This window comes from Dinoponera quadriceps, unplaced genomic scaffold, assembly GCF_001313825.1.
Source record: "Dinoponera quadriceps isolate SergipeBrazil2010 unplaced genomic scaffold, ASM131382v1 scaffold316, whole genome shotgun sequence".
NCBI classification, from domain to species: Eukaryota; Metazoa; Arthropoda; class Insecta; order Hymenoptera; family Formicidae; genus Dinoponera; species Dinoponera quadriceps.
In genome coordinates, this window is record NW_014554530.1 from 1,389,103 (window position 1) to 1,411,476 (window position 22,374).

The 22,374-nt window shown below is 44.9% G+C and overlaps 1 protein-coding gene across 1 annotated transcript; it reads left to right on the plus strand.

The window, feature by feature from the left end:
- Positions 1 to 11,017: 11,017 nt before the first annotated feature.
- Positions 11,018 to 22,374, plus strand: LOC106751854 (eye-specific diacylglycerol kinase). The gene is made up of 11 exons (XM_014633049.1): positions 11,018 to 12,090; positions 14,507 to 14,648; positions 15,027 to 15,691; positions 16,724 to 17,118; positions 17,686 to 18,068; positions 18,660 to 18,975; positions 19,042 to 19,204; positions 19,380 to 19,706; positions 19,768 to 20,040; positions 20,100 to 20,263; positions 20,323 to 22,374. Exons 1-11 carry the CDS (start codon positions 11,162 to 11,164, stop codon positions 20,373 to 20,375), a joined length of 3,810 nt encoding a protein of 1,269 aa, XP_014488535.1. The 5' UTR covers positions 11,018 to 11,161; the 3' UTR covers positions 20,376 to 22,374.

Genomic DNA, 22,374 nt, shown 5'->3' on the forward strand with positions numbered 1-22,374 from the left:
GATATTGACATTTGGCAGTTGCACAAAATGCAACGGAATCGACTCGGTCGTTCGCCATCGTGTAATACGACGCAACCGATAAATCGTATCCTCGCACGCCATCGATACGAGGTGTTTATTCTGAAAGCGTTTCGCGTCTTCAGTCTTGACAGATTGCGAACTTCAAAACGATGGCGATGAATCATTGCGGCGTGACAACTTCGGTATTTCAGATTTGAGACGTATTTCAAGTTACAGATCTGCCCGGATGAAAGAACGGCGTGTTCTCGAGACGGGAGATTTTTCTTCCATGCGCGCCGCCGTGAGAATTTAAGGCGCAAGACTAACCCTTTGTTCACAATCTTGCTTTGAGACGTTCATTAGAAGAATAATCGATCGTGGTCAATTTGCTTTTACCGCTCACGTCTTAAGATTGTGGATAAGGGGTATAAGATATCCCGTTTGTAGATCTACAAATAGGTGTAGTAAATCTTAAACTGTAAGAAATTGACTAATTATAATTGATTTTCCTTTTACAACTCGACTAATTAGTCGATTTCTTAGAGTTTAAAGCTTACTATACGTATTTTAGATCGGGGGCTAAGACTTTCCACAATAAGTAATAAGACTTAAGCAGTCCTTTATTAGGAGAATACTGTATATGAATATCGACTGTGGTTGGCCAATTTCCTTACTGCTTAGGTCTTATTTATTGTAGAAAAACTCTTAAGTTTTAATCTTCGTAAGTCGTAAGAAATTAACTAATCACACCGTGATTGATCGGCTCGATATCTTACGCCTTAAATTCTCATTGCAGACACCATTTTACGCTCGAAAATATTCGCGCGTTATCGCTGATTAAAGAGCGCCCGTCGTTGAAATCGCCAAGTGCGCGCTCGCGCGCGCGATATTCGCATAAATGTAGGAATAATTTCACGAAAATAGCAGCGGTGCGCGAAAGAGCCAGAATGCGGTGCCAGAAAAAAGTCGACATCGGAAATAGATTTTCGTCGGTGACTTTTGGGTCGATAAAGCGACAAGAATACGAAATACACACGGCGGGATCGCGCGCGGTGGGCCGACAGGAACGGACACCAGACGATACGCCGCGATTAGAATTGCAAGCAGGTTCGCGGACGGGAACAATGACGCGGAGGCACGAGGATGGAACGAGGCAAGCGGCGCGATTAGCGATAGAGTCGATCCGCCCGTCCCGTGAGTAATTAATTGTCCAGCCACGTTAAATAGTTCATTTAAGTAGGGTTAGCGCAGGAGCCGGGCAGTAAACAGCAAGATTAAATGGCCGGCGCACTGCAGTAACGACTTATTGATTCATCCCAAAAGCAGCAGTAGCGAAAAAACAACGCGAAAATACAGCGTATTTTTGGAAGGAGAGAGAAAGAGTAACTCTTATTATCGTCCTGAAAAAAGGATTTATTTACAATTATCAAGACTTGATTAAATTGTTCCGTTATTGCAACTAAATCATTTACTGCCATATACTGTATACAGTACGCGGTACTACAATATACTAAATGATTTGGTTGCAGTAACCAAAGTTAGTTGAAACTATTTAACGAAATCCTGACAATTGCTACCAAATCCTTTTTCCGGTGTAGGGTAACTCTCTCAGGATGTACAATAATCATCACAGTATTTAATTCTAACTTTAAAGCACCATGCAAGCACTATAATTTAGACATGATACATAAATTCAATAAAAATTAATCCCAGAAGAAAGTCGAGATATTCTAACTTCGATTCTCATTTTGTGACGAAAGTGGTACAAATTACTTTCAAATGAAGTCAGACTTTGAGAGAGAGAGAGAGGGAGAGAGAGAGAAAACAATGCGTACCTTTTACAAGACTCAGGTCAGAACCGTGCATAGAAGCGTCAAGAAATATCGGAAAAGAACTAATCTCTTCCGCAAAGAGCAGAAATGGAAAAGAAATGGAAGAAACGAACTTGTACAATTGATTCCTATCGGTCCACACGATCCACGTCGTCCGTGCGAGCTCTCCGCTTTCGACTGACCGGCCTTAAAGTTCAATCCCGAATTAGATTGGGTCGTCCACTCGGCGAGTACGCGACGGTTGCTCAGGTGAGAGCCCGTTCAAGCTGCGTCGTCCCCGATGGTCGTTCGAGCCCATCGCTAACGCCGACCTATCGCTATTTCCCTCCGGCTTGGTCACCGTCCTCTTCCTTCGCTTGTTGTTCCTCTCCCTCTTCGTCCGTTACATTGGTCGCGAGCTTCTAGTCGTCTCGGCCGCAACTATTTATAATGGTAAGCCGCCGTGTCCTCGTGTCTCGCGTTTTCGCGCTCTCTCTCTCTCTCTCTTTCTTCTCGCGTCGTGTTTTCGGTACTACGTCTGGAGAACAGTCCAGAGTGCTTAAGTGTCTCTCGTTAAGTGCTGGCGGGGATTTTCCCGCAGACCGGAAAACTCTTTCCCCTCTCTTACCCTCTCTCGCTCACCTGAACCGGTCGAAAGGAAAGAAGTGCATCGACTCGGTGTCGCGTCGCGCTTTGATAAATAACCGCACCAGCTAATAATCAGTGAGTCACCTCGTCGAACGCGTCATTGACGTGTAAGTGCCGTTTAACACTTCCGTGCGGAGCGGAAGAGCCTCTGAAAAGCCGAGCCGGTCAAAATAGAGAGAGAGAGAGAGATACTCGTGGAGCGCGAGCGCCGCGCGGCGTCGCGCGTCGCGTTTTGATGAAGCGTATTAACTAATCGCGAATTCGCTCGCCTACGCTGCACTCCGCGGCACACCGAGTCACGACCGAGTGCAGAAACGCACCTTGTTGCCGCAGGTTATTCAAGGTGCTGCGCTTCCGGCCAGGTGGGACGGAAGATATCGAGGAGAAGGAATTGAAACGACGAAAGAAATTCGTGTAAAATTACCCATTCTCTCATCATCTTTTCACGTCATCGTTATTTCCTACTCTACCCGACTAACCGCAGCGGTCCTCAATGTTCACCAGCGCGAAGCAGCCGGCCGAGCTGTGTTGAGCACCGACAGGTAGCCGTTCATCGTCGTGATGCCAACAGAACCGCCGCACCGTAATTCCATTCAGTTCACCTGAGGCGGTCGCGGTTACCGAACGGATAGCAGCAGCCACGAAACCGGCGGTGTTTCGGCGATCGAGTGAACGAGTGATTCCTGGATAGTTTCAATCGAGTGTGTGGTATTGAGTGGATGAACATCGACTCAGCACGGATCGCGTGCCGGCCGGCTGTTCGTTCGCAAACGATCGCCGGCCGGTATTCGCGCGCTTTTTGCAATATGCAAATGTTCGTAACTGGCGGTCGCGTTTTCGCGAGAACGTACCGCTTGCCGTGGCGACGTTGATCGTGGAAGCGGCCCCGCGATCGCGTAACGTAGTCTTCCTCGGCCGGTCGCGAAGGGTATGTCGGTTACGAAGGTAGGAAAAGCAGGCGCGACGACACGGCTCGCCGAGCGAAAGAGCCGCTCTCAATGAGGTAAGCGACAATCGACCCGCTTCCTTCGACGATGGAGGAGAGAGAGGGAGAGAGATCGATACATCTCTCTCGATTGCAAGACGGAGTGGAAATGGCATGTAAAGCGGACCGAGAAGCCGCGCTGTGGATCAATTTGCCGGGAGACTCTCTCTTTCTTTGTTCCTCACTCGCCGGGTTTGTTTCCTTTCTTGTCTTATAAAGTTTCTTATATAAAGTCATACTTTTCATCATGATCGCGTATGAACAATTTCTCAACGTATTGGAAGGATACATATAACGAGGAAAAAAACTAACGACCATTTCTTCCCTCACTACTCTCTTCGTTCCAAGTTATAAGTTGAATTATTTAAGACCGTCTGCGACTGTCGAGCGGGATAATGAATAGAGGAAAGACAAATTGCGGTAGCTGAAACTTGCGAGGATCTCTGTTGACAAATCGTTCCACTTAATTATTGTTATTCGCGCACATATGAGAAAGATGATTGTTGTTATCGCTTGTCGATCCTATGATCTTACGACTTCGCAGTTTAAATGGCGCTTAGTTGTCTCATCATTGTGTTTGATGAGTAGCCATGTCAAAACATCGCGGTTCGAGCATCTCTGCAATTTCTATGTACGCCTTCTCGTTTATACAGTTAATCGTATGCTTCAGCTGCTTCGCGCTTACAAAAGACCGGAAGAAACGGTGAGTCGCTTCCTTCGTAAACATGTTTCCAGTTATGTCACTGTGACTGCACAGAGAAAAGATCTCTTTGGATTTAATGAAATTTCTTCAACTGAAGCAAATATGTCTTTCGGAATAAAGCAGACAAACGAATGTTTGATTCAACAGGATTGTTTCTCAAATAATAAATATCTCTCTTTACGTCAAACACATATTTCTCTTATATTTTCATCTAAACTTTACAATGATTGTCATAAGTAAAAAAATTATTTGAAAGATGTATGAACATTCTATTTGAGAAAATATAATATAATATTAAACAACTTCTTCGTTTCAGTGTAGAACCATATATAATAAAATAAAATGTTCTTTTATTGAAAATCAAACATTATTTCCTCTAAGTAATTAAAATAAATACTGTTTTTCTCATCGAACGACATGGTTTATTCTAGTAAAAAAATAACCTTTTCATCCGAACAAAATAATATTTGATATTAAATTACGTTGTTTACATCAAACAAAGCCTTTTCTCTGTGTACATACTTCACATCACGTAAATAATGTCTCCGTTAAATCGATACAATTTACCAATAAGCGCTATCCGACCGCTTATTATCAGCAACCTTGTTTGCTATCGATCCAATCTTTCGAACGATTCAACAACCGGCCTCCGAAATAAAAACACGCGAGAATAATGCACGATGAAATGTCAATGTGCTTTTTGAGATATCCATATGCATAATTAGATACGCGAATAATTCATAGCAATGCACCTTGAACCTCATGCGAATCACGTCGACACTTCAACTTGTTTTTACTGCCGTTATTTTTTGCGACCTATAACCAACGTGTGTGCACACATGCATACATACAAATAACCGATAATGCCATTACGGCATTATGGAAAATAGAATTGTGTCTTCGCTGTGAGTCTTCGGAAGCCATAACGCGCGATAATACTCAGGGTTGCTTTAGCGCGAGTTAGTCACGAGAAATGTTCCGTTGCGTTTTGTCACTTTGCTGACGGAGCAGTCGCAATATGTCGTAAAGTCGACGGTCATGTCGACGATTTTTCTTCCCACCCACCCGTAATTTCGTAACTCCGACTTTATGCGGTCTCCTCCTCGTTGACTGCGCCGAAATCTGTCGCGATAATGGCGGAGAATAACGAGCCGGGGAAGGAGGATGTGGAGAGATACATAGAAGACGATGACGACACGAGCGATGAGGGGTAAGGATAGTGATAACGTGGTCTCCTGACGTGTAGTCTTCTTTCTTTTTTTCTTTCGCACGAGAAGCGTACAAAAGAGTGTTGGCGTTTTGGCGCAGGCATTCCCGAGACGCACGACGTCGGCATACGATATGAGAGAGGGACCCCGGCAAAGGGGAGATCATAGTTCCTTAAGAGTTAGTGCCTCCCTGTACGCCTTCTTCGTGCGACCGGTTCGTCCTTGCCCGTTCTCGTATCCGCTCCGAGTAGTTTCTGTAGTTCTGAATATTCGTCGAGCGTTTCGCTTTATCGATTTCGCGTCGGTCTCTCGAAGTCGCTTCAGTAACTTCGCACCGCTGTTGCCAGTCGTTCAGCATAGAAGCGAGAAAGTACGCGCTCGCCCTTTAAGAAAAGGGAACGAGGACGACAGAGTAGAAAGTGCGGCCGAGCGGACCTTTCTCGGTGGCTGAAAGGTGGTGATGTATCCACGGTGTATCCTTGAGGAGAATCCACGCGACAAACGAGACGAAAAACCGGTTCGTTGCTCGCCGCGTTGATGTACAGCGTCGTTCATTAATGGCTGACTCAGGCGTAACCATCGTCGACCGGATTCGTCTGCCGAAGCATCTTGACAAATAGAAGTTTTGCGCTCACGACGCACACGACTACCTCGTGAAATTCGCAAATTCGCGCACCAGCTCGCTCGGAGCCGCGCGTGGCGGCCGCTTGGTACCCGTGAACGAGACTGTACTTCTCGCTCTTTCGGTTCATCATCGTGGAAGGAGAAGTACGAAAGAGAGAGAAAGAGACCAAGTTTGCCTGCCGATCCGTTGTCCCGGTTGTCCCGGTTGTCCTGGTTGCGGACACTTTTTGAGCAGAGCGCGTAGAGAACTCGCGTGTGTGTGTGTGTGTGTGTCCGCCGATAATGAATGAAGAGGACTTTGGCAGCAATTAAACTTGAATAAGAATTAAACGCCGGACACACCAGAAAGCTGAATCGAAGTCATATCAACCGCGCGGACGAAGAGGAATGCCGCGAAATGACATAATCGATCGCTGTCTCTCTCTCTCTCCCGTGAAGAAATTTCGCGAGTGGGAGACCTGCCGATATTCATCATGCAACGATATCGATCGAAACTGATCTCGCCGAACTGACATTTTGTCCTGACGTTGGAAACCTGTTTAACTTCCAGTGATAATTATGCAGCCGCGACAAAAATAGAAAGGCGGGTTCCCGCTCGCTCGCTCGCATTTCGCGCACAACGCAACGGCGAACGTGTCTATGAGAGAAGTGCATCAACTTATTATCGCGAGCCGACATTACCGGCTTTTTATTGTATCTCGCTCTCGCGGCCGGGTCCTTGAGGGTAGTGCCAGCCAGGAGACAATTAAAAGTTCATTCGAACGGTTGAGCGCGCGTGTGATTCACAGTTGGAAGTGGAAATAATGCGAGTTACTTAAACCGCGGCAGTTAATGTGGACCCGCGTAGGTGAACGGTGGCACGCTCATGTTACTGGAAAAGTGATGAACACAGGTGTTATTACGCCGCACGCAGGGATGACATAATCCGCAGTTGCGAAAGATTAGCGAGGGGGGGAGTGCAGCACGCGGGTAATAAACGGGCAACCACGCTATTGTTTCCGCGGCTTTTTTCCCCCCTAATGTCAGTCGCGCGCCGCGGTCTCGCGGGGAAACCGGAGGCCAGAAATGTTCATCGACTGCGCATCGTGGCTGACGTGCATGGGATCGCGCTCGGACACGGAGCCGGATAATGTGATCACGATAAGAATTACGTGAGTTTTCACAGGGCATGTTTGTTATTATCTCTCTGGCGATTATACTGCGAAACGGTGTGTGGTGATAACTCGAGGAAAATCCTGAGACGAGCGGAATTCTATCGAAACGTAATCGTTACGCGACGAGATTGCGTGGAATCAATTGCCGCCATCGATTCTCGATACGATCCTCGCTTCATTTCCCTTCATTTACTTTCATTTTCCAAAAATATCGCACAGTGTACACCGAGCTTTTTATCAGAGAGAGATGTTACACGTCGATGGCATCGAAAATTGGCTGCCAGTCGCAGCGCTTCGGGCGGAAAAGTAGTAATTGACCGCGCCCGACAGGCGGAATTTCAAATCGGAAAAAACTCCCACTTCACGACTCGCGAATAAATCTTGTTAAGTCCGACCGTGTTGTTGCTCCGGGGAAAAGTTTCGCTCCGCCTTCGTGCTTTTTCTCGTCTCTCGCTAAATTCGCTTTATAGAAAAACACAATTACGCAACGGCGCAAATAAGAGTGCGCGATAACGCCTCAAGTTTTGTACTTAATTAAGACCGGTTACGTGATCCTCCGCTAATTAGGAATTCCTATACGCCACCGACTTTTACCAGGCCGGTCGATTCTCTAGAGTTACGCGGCTGAGAGAGGGAGAGAATGAGGCGGGAAAAAGATTATTAAAGATTGTAGAAAGCATTGTTCTCGTCATGCCAACTATCGGTCTATTCTTTGTAGCTGAGCTGGCTGCACTATACTGCGAATCTATGTGCATAATTTAGCATGTAGTCACTTTTTACGCACTTGTACGTGTGTTAAAACTATGATTTCACACACAAAAGTCAAGTAAAAATTACGCACTCGGATCTGTCGTGTGATTTTTACTTATATTTACGTGTGTAAAATTACACTAGTAACACAGTATTAATTGCAAATGCGTGAAAAGTGATTGGGTAAAGTGTGTAAAATTACACACTTGGATTTGCAGTGCAGCTCAAGAAATTTACGTACACATCGAGGCGTGTAAAGTTTACGTAAGTGGGAGATTCTCATAACGCTTCAGTGCGCGGTAAATTTCTTGAACTAGTGCAGCTAGTTCGGCTATAAAGAACAGACCACATGTAACACCACCTGGGTGCTTCTCGTGTGCATTGTAGGTTGCTCGAGTTGAGCCCGGCGCTGGGACAACGGGTGCATTTCGCGGAAGGCACGAACTTAAGATGTCGCGAAGACCCTAAACCGTCCGATTCGGAGAAAAGGTTAGCAGTTAACCTTCTGCACTGCAGATTCAAGTGTGCCATTTTGCGCACTTCGTGCAGTCACTTTTTACGTTATTTATTCGTGTTATCAGTGTAATTTTATACACGTAAGTTACACGACGGATCTAAGTGTGTAATTTTTATACATCTGTGTGTGTAAAATCGTAGTGTTAACACGAACGCGTAAAAAGTGACTGACATGTAAAATTGCACACTTGGATGTGCAGTGTAATCACAGGTTCGAGTAGTGAATTAATTTAACGAAAGGCGCGTTTAGGATCGATCACGGATTAAAAAAAAAGTATTAAAGTGAAAATAAAACTGGACACGTACCTCACTGTGGTCAGTTTTGTTGTTTCAGTTTTTCAATAAATGTTTAATCTTTGAACATAATACATATATATGAATTTAGTATATATATATATATATATATATATATGTATATTCTATGTCAAAAGTTTGAATATTCGTATCTAAAAACCGAAATAACAAGAATGTGTGTCTAGAGTTAGGCATGTGTTTGGTACTTTTACTTTAATCTAATTTAATCGCGCTTTCACGCGCGAGTTCGCATGTTATACGTGAACAATATGTAACGTGTGATCTCGCGGATTTGGTAATCTCTACGTAATTGTCTGACGCCGTTTGCCAGATTAAGTAATACCTTGGGTGGATCACACTAAATTACCATCAGCGATACGCGTTATTAATCCGCAACCTACATAGCGCCTGCGTCTTACATAACGCTTCATAGGAGGTGAAACCGAACGTTCATACCGAATACATTATCTTCACGTAATTTTCACGTTTGCCTCTATCTCTCATTAGACTGACCCGTTGTCCTTGACCGCTAGAGTCACCTCTCGTTTCAGGATACCGACGTCCCCTCCGATGAATTTTTCATTCCTCGCGAGTTAAATTCCACCCTCTTCGCTTTAAACGAAAGAATTATAGATGAACTCTCTGGCCGAGCACACACCGAAAATGAGTTTCCCATCGCGAGGGTCACCCATTTGCGACCCAAAGAGAGAAATCCGCACGGCAAGTCTCCGTTTCGAATCTTGAGGAACGATCCTCGCGATAACGAGCGACAGAGCGGAATAATCCCGTCGGCGAAAATTCAACTTTTCCTCATTAAGCGGAGGAGGGAGCGCTAATCTCGGAGCGATCGAAAACTCATTAAGGGAGACGATGGTACTTACCACCGAGATACGTATCCGTATTCCGTTTTTCAAGCCGTGCGAGCCCGAATTTCAGGTCGCACGTTCCCTTTATTGCGCCCACTCCGCGCGAGGAGGAATGGCGCATGTGCGAGCGACACGGTGGTGGACGCGAGCAGGTAGAAGGAGGATAAAGAAGGACAGAGGCGTATATACAACCCTTGCGCGCACTCACCCTCTTCGACATCGCTCATCGACGAGCCCTGGCCGTTAGTCCGACCGGTTACTCTCGTCACGCCGCGTCGCGCCGCGTGTGCCTCGCGCGATTCGCGAAGATCTCCGCGTGCAGGAGGAGAGATGACGACGAAAGCGATAAATGATCGCGTTTCACTCACGTATGGTGCGTAGGTTCGATTGCTACCATTTGTCCGCAGGATTAACATTGGGAGAGATAAGAGAGAGAGAGAGAGAGAGGGAATTTATTCTCGAGGAGTCTCGAGTAGTTTCTTCGAGAGCGGCGCGGTGTTTTATCATTGATCGAGAATATGGATCGATCGACGTGGCGAAGGTCGACCGGTCTCGCCGTGCCTTGTCGCTGAATATTTGTCCCACGAAAACGCCGGTCACGCGATATCGGGGCGAACGTCCCAATCGATGCTACGTGATTTAATCCACCAGCGTGCTCTCTCTCGGCGCCGAAAACCACTCGACCGTGTCGCGAGGCCAGCACTCTCAGCCTTCGCGTTATTGGAAGGCCGTGACACTTGGTTGATATCCTTCACGAAAAAGGAATGCTCGATGACGTCGTGAGCGCTGAACCTTGAAGACGCTGGAAACGTCTCGGCGAGACGGAGATCAATCGATCTCAGAGAGCCGCCGAGTGTCGCGCCAGCGATGGCTTCCTATCGACGAGCATCGACGATGTTATCACGCGTCACCGTGAAAATAAATTCCGGTGCTGGAAAGCTCGATCGATGCTGCTAGTCACTCAAGAGGAGAGAGCCGGGAGGGCGGCAGAGAGGAGAAGGGGAAGAGAGAGAGAATAGGCGAGGGTGGTAGCCGTGTTGAGGGTAGGTGGATATGAGAAAGGAGGGGAAGGAAAAAATATAGAAAAGAAATCGGGGAAACGATAAAAGTTCGCCGCAACCTTGTAACACCATCGAGTTTGCCGAGGTTGTTTCCGCGTGTGACCTTCCCATTTGCGCGTCATTGGTCGATGCACTCGATGAGCTGAATGACCCTTAAAGTTCACGCGATTCAAACGATTTCGGAACACGTGGAAAGAACGGAGCACACGGATGGATTCATTCCAGCCAAATAGCGTCATTTGATTTGAACGAGACCGGATCGAGCGGATTCGGAGAACGACGTTTCCGACCCGTGTAACACCGGCGGCACCTAGGATGGGCTGCAAATCGGCAGCTGAGTCCAAGCTGGAGGAAGAGACGACCGTGCCGTCGTCGTCGGTCGAGCGGAAGGCGATCCGGAGCACCAACGGCATGCCCGACGACGGGGGAGAGGAGGAAGAGAGTAACGCGGCTACGCGACTCGTCCCGTCGTTCCTGTCAGCCAGCGGGACGTCCGAGAGCGCTACCGGAAATAGCGTCACCAGGTAGCTGCCCGGCGAGGATGCAGAGGCTGCGCACGACCTTCAAAAGGTCGCGTACTCCCACGGGAGCAGAGATGAAGTCCCAGTCTAGCCTCGAGGTGCCGAAGCAGGTCCGGTCGGCCTCCTTCGACGAGATACAGCTGCGGCAGGACGATGGCCGGCCGGCCTCCTCCCCTTCGAGACAGGACTCGACGCGCGGCCGGAGATCGTCCACCCTGAAAGTGCCGCAGACCGGCCAACGCTCCAAGAGCTTCGATGCGTACTCCGCGAGTTCCGGCTCGTCCTCCGGCAGCCAGCTGCTTCCCGTCGGATTCGACCGACCGGAAACGCCGACCATCCAGGTCTCCGGCTGCTACCACTGTGCCTGCGTCGAGGAGTTCAAGAGGCTGGCGTCCAAGGACGAGGCCGGCGAGATCGACAACAGCACGGATATATCCGAGAACGAGTCGGACCACGAGGACGAGCCCAAACGAGAAGGTAGCCCGGAAATTTTGGTCACCCTGACGTCCGACGACCTGGAGGACGTGCCGCGATGCGTGCCCGAGGTCAGGATGGAGTTCCCGGAGAGACAGCGCAGACTGTCCAGGCAGGAGGCCCTGACTTGCTTCCCCCTGGAGTTACCGCTCAGCGATGAGAGGGCGAGGATATTCGTCGCCGAGACGGAGGATGACGACGACGACGACGAGAACTACGTGGACGAGGCGTGCAAGTCCAAGTTCATCGTGCGGGATATTTTCCTGACTGTGCCGGAACTGAAGAGGGATCGCGCCGCCTCCGTGGACTCGTGCTTCAATAACAATAAGAACAGCAGCGGCGTCGCCGACCCGGACCTGCTGGCGGTGCCGCAGCAGAGCATCAGGTCGAAGAGCGTCGACATCGTGCTGCCGACGGACGTGCGGACGAGGTACACGGCCCTGCTGCCGGGGAAAGAACGGCGACCTTCGATAGGGTGGGTACGTCTGATTGATGGAGCACCGCGGCCGGGGGGGAGTGCAGCGCATCGCGTTAATAACTGCAATTTAATTTCCTTTATTGTGCACCGGCTTCGTCCGTGCGCTCGGTCTGTTATTAATTCCAGGATACACAAGTCAGGGTTTCACGACGTCATTTGTCCTCACGATCTGCTTCTCCTTGTTTAGGCCTTTTAAAGCGGTGTCCACAATGGGAATTTGAAACTTAAACTTTAAATTTTAAAAGGATGCTACAGCCGTTGACGATGAGCGTACTCGATAACGTAAAGACGATCGTCGTTGTTACGCAAACATTGACACGATCACAATACTCTATTTGCATTCCTCGTACATATAGGTTTTATGTAAATATTAGGGCAATATAATTCTGAATGAAACGAATGCGCGCTACTTTGTTTTACCGTGTCTAACGGAGGACTGGGATGTGTGAAATTTTTCTGCAAACTTCTCGTATCTCTTCAGGCTTTTATGCACGTACAATTGTAAAGATACAGAAATGTTCTCTGAAATTTTCCTCATCGAAGCAAACACAATCTATATGCACAAGTTGTAAAATTTCTGTTTTAAGTAAATGTTTATTCTACTCTCTTGACAGATCGAGATTTCAGTTTTGCAATTTTTCGTCGTTTTCGTCACATATTGGATACAATGCTTCAGTTCATTTTCGCTCGCTATGTAGAAGCATTCTCTAATTCTGTGCAACCGATAAGACGTAAACTTTGCAGAAAAAATCAGTATTCTGTCGGTAAAGTTTGCAAGTGTAGCATCTCTTCAAGCCGTAAGAAATTGATTAATCGCAATCGATTATTCTTCTCACATTTGACTGGTCAATTTCTTGCGGCTTAAAGCTTAAGTTTGACGTCTTAAATTCTCAGTAGACAATCCCGTTTTAAATAATCGGGCTAAGTTTGAATTACAAATCCCACAACGTTCAAACTGAATTTGTCGAAACTTATGTTTTTTTAATTTTAATTTTCGCCTTTCTTCCGAAATCCAATGTCATGTATCTTAGATTTAATTATACATTTATTGTTAAAGAAGGCAGAAGTATGTGTATGAGCAGGGATAAATAATTAGAATAGGCCGCTTTTGAGTGTACGACGGTCTGCACAGTTTGGTTTTATGTCACCGTGACGCGCGTAAAATATCGTCGCTGCCGTGGAAAAACCTTCTTTGTGCATTTTTTCGTGAATTCAAGATAGATCCGTGTCACCGTATGCGGAGTTCGTTCTGAATATGATGACGTAAATATCTTTAATTCACAAAAATATGCACGTAGAAGCTTTTCTCCGCGACAATGACGATATGACGTATGAATATAGATGTTGTACATAATGAAACGTTGACTCTTAAAATAATCGCCAACGTCCTCAAAGCGTAGCAGGCATATCTATATATACTTCTACCTTCTTCTCTATTAATTCTTTATTTGTCGTTTATTTATAAATATTAATTTCATAATCGATACTCAACAGGACTTTTCTTTGTTTCTCCTAGACCTGTAATTTCTCATCTGTGTTGATCACGTATACTCCTACTCTAATCGGTTATTAATAAACAATTGTGTTTCATTTTATAAGGTATGTATTTATAGAGATTTTATTGAGGAAAATAAACTCTCTGATTTTTTATCGCTCCATTTATAATCCGATGAGCGTACTCGATATCGAATTATTCCATGTATATGATAATTTTAAGTTCAAAAGAGAAATCGTCTTTCCTCTATTTACGGCTCCGCGCAATCCTACGTTGCATAAATCACTACTCGGAACATTTATACGAACTGAAACGGTGAGACCAGGTCCTTTTTAAAACCATATATTTCGGTGGCTGCTACCGTTCTTCGTTTTTTACTACACGTGCTAGCATATTTCATCTCGGGAAGGCTCGTTCCTAAAAGCGACTGTGTTCATCAAATTTTTATGCCCGAGTCGCGAATATACACTTTTTGCGGAGGAAAGCTCGACTTTAATCATTCAAAACAACGTATATATTTTATGCTGCTTCTATGTGCTTTAACGGTACAGAACGATTAATATTTCCTATTCGCCCTCGTCGGGTCTTCGCTGTAAAACAGCACGCGTACGAGGAATTTTAATTACGTTCGTAGGTATACATATAGTGTTCTCCATTCTACGTTACCTCTACGACGAGAATGAATATCGTTATTAAAGCTATCGGAAATATTTTATGTGATAATTAAATCATAAAGCTCTCCTTCATAGCGGAATATTACATTATATTTCATCGAAGTATAGCGCGTGTGCACGATAGAAAATTAAATTGCCAGTGTACCTCCGCGATAACTTCTCAATTAGAAGCAGTAGAGCATGCGCTAACACGAGAAAGTTAATTCGTCGACATGAAGGTTCTATGAGCCTTTGATGATTCTAGAGGGAGAGAAGAAGGTGACACCAGCAGTGATCAACGCCAGCCGCGGTCGACACCAGATTGGGGTCCACATGCGTGTAATGAAGAACACCTTTGGGTACCAACCGCCACATCCGGCGATTTTTGTTATGTCAACGATTGTTCCGTAAGTTTGTGTCGGAAAGTCAGTAAAACGAAAGACAAATATTACAATTATAATGTTGATTATCCTAGAAAAATATATCTCTAGAAATAATAATAAGCACACGTAGTTAAAAGAAAAACAAAATAAGTATCTTCTAATAAATAATTAAGAAATAGGTATCCGAATATTTGCACAGAAAAAAAGATTCAAGTAAACAAAATTACTGCTTAGCTAATTTTTATTCGGATCAAGTAAATATTACTTGAATGTAGAAAAAAGCGCTGCATTGAAATTATAATATATATTTAATCCAAAGAAAAATTTGCTAGAGAATATTGGGACAGTTATTTATTCGAATGTGGCTAATATATTTGGCCGTCGCTGTTACGTCTTCCGCAGAAACACGGACCCCGGCTGAAGTGTCCGGTTTGTCACATAGTGACCCATGCCTGCTGCATCACAAGTTTGGAGTTTCCGTGCAAACCGAGCTTCCACGATGTAAGCGTGCGCCAGTATCGCGAGCAAACAACCACCCACCACCACTGGGTTCACCGGCGATCCCAGAAGGGCAAATGCGCCAATTGCGGCAAATCCTTTCAATCGAAGCTCAGCTTCGGCTCCAAGGAGATTGTCGCAGTGAACTGCAGTTGGTGCAAGACCGCTTATCACAACAAAGAGGCGTGCTTCAACGTCGACAAGATCGGCGAAGATTGCGAATTAGGCAGCTACGCGTCGATCATAGTACCACCTTCGTGGATCGTAAAACTTCCTCGAAAGGGTACGTTCAAGAGCAGCCTGAAGAAATCCCCGAGGAAGAAGAAATCCATCGACGGCTCCTCCGAGCGACGGAAAAGGAAAGACGGCGAGAAGGAGGAGGAGAAGGAAAAGGGTCAGGGGATGCTGTGGATCATCAAGCCTATACCTACGGCCACGGCGAAGCCGGTCCTCGTCTTCATAAATCCGAAATCCGGCGGCAATCAGGGTGCGAAGTTACTGCAGAAGTTTCAGTGGTTGCTTAATCCGAGACAGGTCTTCGATCTGACGCAGGGCGGCCCGAAAATGGGGTGAGTGAATCATTATCTCTAAATGGGGTGCACACGAACAGTATTAAGAACTGTATTAACACGATGGCCGCCGAGGGTGAAATTGATCTTTGCCCCAATAGGCCAGCCATCCTCCCGACTGTCAAAATGATCATTTCCTATTAAAGTATTTAAACGAAAAAAAATATCGAAGACTCTGAAAGTAAACAAGTACGAAAGAAAGAGAGAGAGAGATTGGCCGTAGCAGCCATCGCTGGATGTCGGGCGCGCAATAATTTTAATTTTCAAATCTTAGCGGGGGGATAAAATTGTCTGACAGTGATAGATTCTTTTTCCAGACATCTATCACGCGCTATGGATACTGTATAATAATCAAATCTAAAATAATTTAGGTTCAATGATCCTTACAAGAAAGTTATTACTGGCTGTGATAAATTGGCCGGTGATAAATTACTGTTGCTCAGTAGTTTTAATAAATAATAAAACTTACTGAGCATCAGTAATTTATTACCGGCGAATCTATCACAGTCAGTAATGCTTTTCTGTAAGGGAAAGCTACGAAATTAGGACATATAATGAAGAGCCAAGGGTAAATCTTCTAGTCCTATATAATTGTACATACATTTCTACCGAAGAGAATCCTGTTAAGGACAGAAACGTTTGGAATATTATAATAATAAACTACACCAGAAATTTTCTAGACACGAGCTTTCAACATTGATTATACTGATTATAATAACCATTTCTCCACGTCGAACTGACATTTTAAACTCGCAATTAATGTTCTATTAATTAATATCTCACTAAACATCGCTCGAAACATAGAAATATTATTTATAGAAATTTTCATTATAAACGTTGCGAGAAATGAAGCATTTAATTACTTTCAAATCAATCCAATTAATTGACTAATTAAATTGTTGAGTTTGAGATTAATTTTAAATTTAAATTTAAATTAAATTCAAATTTAACTGAAGACGTTCAATATGTAGCTCTTTAGCTGTGAATGGTGGGAAAAGAAGAGAGACAGTTGAACGAGTGTTGTTCTTACAGACTGGACCTTTTCAAGAAAGTCCCGAATTTACGCGTTTTGGCTTGTGGCGGCGACGGTACCGTCGGTTGGGTTCTGTCGATCCTGGATCAAATCGGCGCATATCCATCGCCAGCGGTCGGCGTTCTTCCTCTGGGCACGGGGAACGACCTGGCGAGAGCATTAGGATGGGGAGGCGGTTACACAGACGAGCCGATCGGGAAGATCCTGTCGAGTATAGGTGACAGTGAGACCATCTTATTAGATAGATGGCAACTGGAAGTCGAGAGAAACAACAATGCTCAGAACGATGACGACGGCAACAAGGGCAAGGATAACTTGCCGCTTAATGTTGTTAACAATTACTTCTCCCTCGGCGTGGACGCTCACATCGCCTTGGAGTTTCACGAAGCCCGAGGTGAGGCTTGACCTTAATTTCTACCGCATGACTCCGTTGAAACCAACAAACGGCAAGCCGTTTATGTTGATACTCTGATTCGAGTTGGAAAAGTCGATATATTAAAGTCGTTGTTGTATCGAAGTTTCTCGAAGTTTCCTCCTACTATTTTAAAGAAATGTGAGAGTTAGTATAGTGTAAAAAGAACAATCTTATTTTTTCTTGTTTTCTCAACGAGATCACTTGAAATATCAAACGTATGTTTAATTAATTATTATTAATATTCAAATTAAAAATATAACATTATTAAAAATTATATATCTCAGTTATAAAATATAGAACTACGAAATTTATGTAATAACTTCTAATCGAAATCTTTTCGCGTAATTAGTAAAATTGTTTTATTTTTTGTGTAAATAACAATCTACTGAAATTTTTGTGTTATTTTAACATGGTGAATATGTTAAAAAGTAATATGTTAACAAGGTTAATTTAACATATATTTTGTACTTTTTAACATATTAAAGTAACACAAAAATTTCCGTTATTTATACAAAATTTTTTATTGTGTATTGTGATCGTTCGTAGAGGCCCACCCGGAGAAATTTAACTCCAGACTGAGGAACAAGATGTTCTACGGTCAGATGGGCGGCAAGGACTTATTACGTAGAAAATGGAAGGACCTCTCGGAGTTCGTCACGCTGGAGTGCGACGGCCAAGACATGACGCCGAAATTGAAGGAGCACCGAGTCCACGCGATCGTCTTCTTGAATATCGCCTCTTACGGCGGCGGGACGCGTCCTTGGGGTGCGGGTAGCGGCACCAGGGAACCCGCCATGGACGACGGCCTGATCGAGGTGGTTGGTTTGACCACGTACCAGCTGCCTCTTTTGCAAGCGGGTGGACATGGCACCTCCATAGCGCAATGCAGCAAGGCCAAGCTGGTGACAACGAGGACTATACCGATGCAGGTAAGCATATTATTTTTAGACATAACATTGTATGAAAGCGTGTATTATTTTCGAAGTAACATGCCATTCATACGCAAAATATCATGGAATTATTTATACAAAGATTCTTCTCTTAATTTGAAGTCGTTTTTCCTTGAGAAGAAGTTCTGCTAAGTTGATTAAATAACGAACGATAGACTTCTCGATACAAATTCTTTTTTAAAATATTGATCTGATATGGAATAATTTATATATATGTACATAAATAAGAGATAAGTGCCGGTCTCGAAATATAAATGTAGATTAGTTCATTCTGAATAAGAAATTCATCTATCATTTTGTCAACAACTACGCAATAAAACGTAATTTCTTCCTCGGAATAACCTAATTTACATATATATTTCGCGATCGATCGTCAGACATCCTGCATAAATATATATAAATACAAATATATAAATAGAAATAAATAACTATATATATACATATGTGTATTTATTATGTCCAAATATATCAAATGTTTTCCGGAGTATGATTTCCAATCTGGAAAAAGGATGTGAATTCTGCTAAATACATAAATTAGAATAATAATCAAGATTTTTTATCGCATTAAAGGTGGACGGCGAGGCTTGTCGCCTGCTGCCAGCTACCATAACTTTAAGCCTGCTGAACAAGGCGACGATGTTGGTCAAGAGGAGAAACACGGGGAAGCCGCGTCAGGACACAGCGAGATTGGAGAGACTAAAGTTGCCCGTGATGAAAATAAAGATGTCGGATTACAAGACGTATCATCACGATAAGGTCAGGTTGAAAGATATAGCGGAGCAGTTGCTGGCGGAACCGCTCGACCTTGACGCCACGACTGATCTGGAGATGCTGAGGAAGCTCTTGGCGAAAGATTACAACATGGATTCTTGTTGCTTCGTCGATTGTGAGTGTTATGTTCGCGATAGCGCTCTCAAATCGAGCGAGTACGTGAGAATCGATCGTTTTCCAGCGTGTACCGCGGAAAGATTCTTCAGGATCGATCGCGCCCAGGAGCAGTTGCATTACGTGACGGACGTCGCCGCGGATGCTGTATACGTTCTCGAGGAAGACGCTGGCCAACAATGCGAGGGTCAAATCATCGCGGACCAGGAGCAGGAAGCAACTCAAACCAGGTACGTCAACCAGCGCGAAGATCATTTGACAATATTCGCGATAAATGAGATGAAATTGAAGAGTATTCCCGTGAAGGTTCCACGATAATTCACTACCCCTAATTCTGAAACACGTTCAGGCGAAAATTCCAAGCAAGGGCAATCGTTAGATTAATAGATGGAACGTGTGATACAGCGACGAAGGATCGAAGGTGATGCCAGCCGTGACCGAGGAGGAGGATCGGCCGATCTCGGATGGTACCAAAGGCTTCCAGGAACGTAGTCCCTCCCCGGAGCAACTCGGGAGCAGCCTGTCCGTGGAGGGAGGGATCGCGGTCAAGCCGTCGACCACGACGAGTCGGAGGAACTCCTTCTTGCTGATGAGCGGAGTGCCCAACAAGGATAAGGACATCGAACTCTCCTGCCCAACAAGGATAAAGACATCGGATTCTCCTGTAAACGGCGAGCCCTGCAAGCGGGATTCCCCGGAGAATCAGGCCGATCGACCCATCACTTTCATCAGGTAAAACTGTGCCTCGCTTCTTGCGAAACATCCTGACTATAATCTCTCGATTTCTCTTCAGTCCTCGCGACAGACTCTTCGGGCTGAGCTCGGGGGTTCATCGGTTCAGCACCGGGCTGCTCGAGAAAACCTGCGACGGGATACTGACAGCGGCGAAGATCGGCGATCTTCTCACGTTGAAGCAGCTTCACGAGCAGGGCTACTCGCTCTTGTCGATCGACGCCAATGGCCAAACGGCGCTCCACCTCGCGTCCAAGCACGGTCACAAAGAGATCGTCAGGTATCTCATCGCCTGCGCCCCACCGACAATCTTAAACATGGTCGATAATGACAAGTGAGTGTTACTCGGATATTGCTTTCCAACCGAAATCACAATCATCCCTCGCATTACAGAGGGCAAACTGCTTTGCACAAAGCGGCCCAGAACAAACGTCGTTCCATTTGTTGCGTGCTCGTGGCGGGTGGCGCGGCATTGATGATCAAAGATCGGCTCGGTCGCACGCCGCGAGATCTCGCGTTGATCGCGGAAGACTGCGACTTGGCAGCGTATCTGTACAGTAAGTAAGACTTTTCCGCGTGACTGTGAAAACGTAAGCAAGTGTACGTTGTTCGCCAGGTCAGGAACAGTTTCAATTGGTGACGGACGAGCACATGGAGAGCATTCTTTGACCGACAGCGTTGATCGCCACGGCCTGAATCGCCCCTGAAGCACGAGAGAAGAAGAACTCGATCGATCCGTTGTCAGTCTTTTCGCAGCATTTTCTCCCGGCGACGTTACGTAAGTCCCTCGCCCGTGATAATCTAATTATTGTCGCTCGATGTGTATGTGTGCGCGCGCGCGTGTACACGTCGACGCAACTTACGTGTTTGCCAAACGCCTGTAATCTTACTTTTACTCTCGGCTTTTTTTCTCGTCGATTACTACGAAGTCTCTCTTTACGACGAGCGTATATACACACATCCAATCCTATTGCATATATATATATATATATATATTTATATTTATATATATATATAATTACGGTGCGTGCTAGAGTTATATATACATATATACGATAATGGCGCACGTAGCGATTTTTAATCGAACATAATAATAACAACAAGCCCTTATTTTTCTCACTCACGTGAACTTGTCTGGCTCCATACTTGCGTGTATCCGGCATGTATATGTGGACCACAATCAGGAGCCGGGGAGCTCTTGAGAGAATGCTCCTGAGGGGGGCGAATTTATTTTTCTCGCGCGACATTTAATGTCCGTGGTCCCAAATGAGATAGTTGATTTTTTATGTGTATACACATATATACATATACATATATATATATATATATATATATACATGCCGCAAATTTTTAAGAGAACGTTACGACGTCAGGCTAAAAGTGAAACAAGGACAATGATAAGAAAAAAGAAGACGAGTGTCACGGGCGCGAGACCATTCAAATATTCTGTGCCAACTGGCTGAAGAGAGGACATTAATGATGCCAAACGAGGATTAACTATCTCATTTCGGAGCATGTGCGGAAACTATACACTTTTACGATCTCTCCACTCGAGATGGGTGCTACGAGCGCGTATCGATCGATAATCCGCTAAATAGTTTTAAAAATTGTGAGAGGATAATCTTAGAGGAAGAAAACGATAAGGAAAACGAAGATGAACATTCTATAAACGATACCAAAATGTAAAAAGGGATCAACGTACGAACACCAATTAGTAGTTAGATGCGGTCTATCGCGCTACTCTATTGTACTGTTACTATACTGTTACAATTATTTTTCTGTCGAGACGCGCGTTATCTGTACAGGATGTCCCAGATCTGAGCTCGCATAGCGTCACGTTTCAGCCGTTTAAGACGACGAAAATCAGGGGAACGGGGCGTCAGCCACGTCGTTAGGCAAAGATCTCGAGGAATTTTGGCGAATTATTTATTACGAATTATACACAATGCTATTTCTAGCGCGCGATCTTCGATTCTCGCCAAGGGAGAAATCCGATCTCGAAGGGTTTACCGAAGAAGAGTTTTTGTAGATGCCGAAATATGACGCGATGTTGGAACATCCTGTACACACACATACATCAAGTCTATATACATATGTGTAGAATTTTTGAAAAAAAAAACGCTCATCTTGCTTGGACTTGCGTATGTTCTAAGAGAGGACGCCGCTCATAGGTCAATACGATCGTACACGCAACGAGTAAGTCTCCCCTTCATGCGTCTTAATCGAGCCCTTTTACTTATTGATACGATGCGTCTGATTCCCTGGAATCTCGGTTCACGTTAAATCGTACTTCGAACACACGTGTCAAAACACTCGGGCGAGTTGCCACCGTATATCTCCGTTCCTCTTCTCCGTTATTCAAGATTATTATGTGTATACTGGCGCTCAATAGTTTGACTACACTCTATTTTCTGAAAGAGGTTTTCAATTCTATAAATGTTCTTTCATTGGTGGTAAGTGACACTGTGAAGTGACACTACTTATTATTAAAGAAGAAAAACAACACGGACGAAGATTAGTCTCAAAATCAATAATAAATATTCTCATACATAAGCAAGAATACTACAATCTTCTTAGAAGAGACTTTTAGTCCCGATTGAGTTTGTACTGATGCAAATTACTTGCACTCAATTCAAAAGACTAAAGATCTTCTAAGAATATTATAATA